The sequence below is a fragment of the Bison bison genome, unplaced genomic scaffold (genome assembly GCF_000754665.1).
Source record: "Bison bison bison isolate TAMUID 2011002044 unplaced genomic scaffold, Bison_UMD1.0 scf7180017864533, whole genome shotgun sequence".
NCBI lineage: Eukaryota > Metazoa > Chordata > Mammalia > Artiodactyla > Bovidae > Bison > Bison bison.
The window spans coordinates 4,950,043-4,954,280 of record NW_011495082.1 but is presented as its reverse complement, the minus strand read 5'-3'; the positions used below and the strand labels follow the sequence as shown (position 1 = coordinate 4,954,280).

General features: G+C 37.5%; 1 protein-coding gene across 1 annotated transcript in view; it reads right to left on the bottom strand.

Moving 5' to 3' along the window:
- GPR98 (G protein-coupled receptor 98) overlaps positions 1 to 4,238 on the bottom strand; it is a 543,192-nt gene that overhangs the window by 415,973 nt on the left and 122,981 nt on the right. Inside the window, exon 34 of the mRNA XM_010831922.1 lies at positions 2,218 to 2,427. Within this exon, the coding sequence (XP_010830224.1) occupies positions 2,218 to 2,427 (210 nt within the window). The remainder of the gene's footprint in view (positions 1 to 2,217; positions 2,428 to 4,238) is intronic.

Here is a 4,238-nt window from a genome sequence, read left to right as displayed (position 1 = left end):
CCCTAAAGCAGTGAAAGACAAGGGGTTTTTGTTTTGTTTTCCTTGATCTATCATAGACTGACACTTTTGTAAAACAGAAAAAAAATAAATGAGTAGGTAAGTTAAATGTCAAAAGGACACACATACAAAGTATAAGCCCAAAGATATCACTTTTGGATTTCACAGCAAAATGAGATTATAAAAGTCTCTAGAAAAGATTATTTCAATTTTTGAATTTATCTTGTCACAAACCAGAAGCAACAAACACTTTGTGTGAAGACATCAACTTGAGGATCAGACTTTGAGGGGCTAACTGCCCCCAGGGTGTCTACATCCTGTCTTTTATCCTCAGTAATTTGCTGTCCATCCCAAGTTCTCCTCTAAAATTCCTCTGCCGTTACTACTGCTTCCTATAGTCCATTTGGGAATCTAATCTCACTGGTTGCCCAGGTTAGTACGGCACAGACACAAGGCTTACTTTCTTCTGATAACTAATGAGAACACACTCTTATCTTGGTCTCTTCCCACTCCGCTGGCAGAGCGTTCTCTCCCCTCTCTCCTTTGCCTTTTGCCTTTCCTGGACCCTCACCTGGTATTTCACACAGCTCCATCCTTGACAACTTGCCTTTCTTCCTCCGATCACCATAATCTTAGTAATTTTCCTGATTCCAACTATTATATCTAAAAATCCAATTCGTCTAACTCGAGATAGAGTCAGCTTCTCTCACCCATTTCCTCCTCTCACATGGACACTGTTACTCAAATTCATTATTCTTTCAACTCAAATATTTACCCGACATTCCTGCATAGCCAAGTTCTGCAGTAGACATAAGTTCAAGCAAAACAAAGCTTCTTCTCCCAAGGTGCCCTACAGCACACGCTCTGGATTCAGACAGCACTAGGTTTAAGCCCCACCATGAATAACTACGTGCTGGGTAGTCCCTCAAACATTCAGTTTCCTTGTCTGAAAACCTGATGTATATCATCATACCCACTTCATAGCCCTGTTGTTGAAATTAAGCAAAATAATGGATGTAAAATGTCTGGCAGGCAGAAAACACTCAATAAATGTTATTGTTGTTGTCATTATTATTAAGATTAACTTATCCTGCGGTGACGTTTTACTCATATTATACTACAAATAATTTTTTGAGAGTTGATGATCTGTCTTTAGACTGGATTTACAGCAATTCGTTAGTCACTTTTACTCACTGTTGCTATGACAATATGAGATTCTAAACCATTAATAAGAGGGAAGAGTGTTGGAAAATGTCTCAGATATTTGCATTAAGTTGAATAAACTTGCAAGTTGGGAATATGCTAAGGTAAAACATGATGCACACTAAAATGCCCTCAGTTTCCAGTACAGCCGCAACACTAGCTATAGGATTCTGTCCAGTCACTTAATTTGTGTGTCAGTTTTCTCATCGTAAAAACCAAAGTCCAAATGCATGATCTATATCTTTTTCATTTCTTAAATCTTTGAGATACGATTATTTTTAAACATAAATTATAGTGAAACACAATCTATAAATACCAGTTTTATCTCAAACAGAATTATTCAAAGATAAAAACATTGTCCTGATGCTTTAAACAAACAAAAAGCAGCCTATAAACATAAACCCTATATTGATGTAAACCCTAAATGAGGTAAAATATTAAGTTTCAAAGAAATTACTGTTTTTTTATGGGAAAAGGGGATACTTTATAAATTTTCTAATTTGGCACTTAGTTCATAAATATACTGCCATACAAATATAAAATCCAGGCTAAAATAGTCACTGATTAGAAACTACTATTTGTTTGGAACAGTCAATATTTCACCATTTAATATCAACATTTAATCCTTAGCATACATATGCTATGCGCCTAAAACTAGGCTAAGCACTTCGCATTTAGAGCTAATTTAATCCTCACACAGAAACCAATGAAGGAAATAGTATTTCCCGTAATTTAACAGATGAGAAAGCTGAGCATCCCAGGTTTGACCAACTTCCTTAAAATCACACTAGTGGGGAGTGGCAAGCTAGAACACAATACCAATCTGTGAGGCTCCTGAATCTAGTTAAACAGATCGAGTTATACAGCCCTCTCCCAAATAAGCTCCACATATATTAACAGACCCAGCTGTACAAAATAATGAAAGAATTTGTAAAAATGGGAAACTTTAAAAGACAAGACAAAAAATTACCTCCATGGAAAACAGAGTGAATGTGCTCAGCAATAAAAAGAACCCACCTTCAGGACCTATGACAGATCTGGAAGTGGTTTGAAAGCCAACAACGCCCGCCACGTTGTCATTGGCCAGAATGTTCACTCTGACGGTGTCGGAACTGGGCAAAATTCTACTTCCACCTTCCGTGTACACCAAACTAACCACAATGATTTCATCATCCTCTGGCTCAGAGTCATCCAAAATGGTCAAAACGGCAACCTTTTTGGTTTCACCTGTGAAGAATTAATGGGATAAAACCTAAGTAAGAAAATCATCAACAGAGAATTCACAAAGGCCGAAAATAACTTCCTTCAAAAACTGGTAAGTTAAAATGTGTGGGTGCTTGGTTGCTCAGTCATGTCGGACTTTCTGCAACCTCACAGACTGCAGCTTGCCAAACTCCTTCCTCTGTTCATGGCATTTCCCAGGCAAGAATACTGGAGTGGGTTGCCAATTTCTCCTCCAAGGACTCTTCCCCACCCAGGGATTGAACCTGTGTCTCCTGCATTGGCAGGTGGATTCTTTACCATCGTGCCACCTGGGAAGTCCTTTAAGTAAAAATACATGAGTGAATTATAACAGTTCAATATCTTGAGCAACATTAGTGTCACTGTAAGCAAATGTACTGCAGCCATGAAATTATAAGATGCTTGCTCCTTGGAAGAAAAGTTATGACCAACCTAGACAGCATATTAAAAAGCAGAGACATTACTTTGCCAACAAAGGTCCCTCTTGTCAAAGCTATGGTTTTCCCACCATTCATGTATGGATGTGAGAATTGGACTATAAAGAAAGCTGAGCACCGAAGAATTGATGCTTTTGAACTGTGGTGTTGGAGAAGACTCTTGAGAGTCTCTTGGACAGCAAGGAGATCCAACCAGTCAAACCTAAAGGAAATCAGTCCTGAATATTCATTGGAAGGACTTCAGCATCAGTCCTTCCAATGAATATTCAGGACTGATGCTGAAGCTGAAACTCTGATACTTTGGCCACTTGATGCAAAATTTGGAAAAGAAGAAGTAAAACTCTCACTATTTGCAGATGACATGATCCTCTACATAGAAAACTCTAAAGACTCCACTAGAAAATTACTAGAACTAATCAATGACTATAGTAAAGTTGCAGGAAATAAAATCAACACACAGAAATCCCTTGCATTCCTATAGACTAATAATGAGAAAACAGAAAGAGAAATTAAGGAAACAATTCCATTCACCATTGCAAAGGAAAGAATAAAATACTTAGGAATATATCTACCTAAAGAAACTAAAGACCTACATATAGAAAACTATAAAACACTGGTGAAAGAAATCAAAGAGGACACGAATAGATGGAGAAATATACCATGTTCATGGATTGGAAGAATCAATATAGTGAAAATGAGTATACTACCCAAAGCAATTTATAGATTCAATGCAATCCCTATCAAGCTACCAACAGTATTCTTCACAGAGCTAGAACAAATAACTTCACAATTTGTATGGAAATACAAAAAACCTCGAATAGCCAAAGCGATCTTGAGAAAGAAGAATGGAACTGGAGGAATCAACCTACCTGACTTCAGGCTCTACTACAAAGCCACAGTTATCAAGACAGTATGGTACTGGCACAAAGACAGAAATATAGATCAATGGAACAAAATAGAAAGCCCAGAGATAAATCCACGCACATATGGACACCTTATCTTTGACAAAGGAGGCAAGAATATACAATGGATTAAAGACAATCTCTTTAACAAGTGGTGCTGGGAAATCTGGTCAACCACTTGTAAAAGAATGAAACTAGAACACTTTCTAACACCATACACAAAAATAAACTCAAAATGGATTAAAGATCTCAACGTAAGACCAGAAACTATAAAACTCCTAGAGGAGAACATAGGCAAAACACTCTCTGACATACACCACAGCAGGATCCTCTATGACCCACCTCCCAGAACATTGGAAATAAAAGCAAAAATAAACAAATGGGACCTAATTAACCTTAAAAGCTTCTGCACATCAAAGGAAACTATTAGCAAGGTGAAAAGACAGCCTTCAGAATG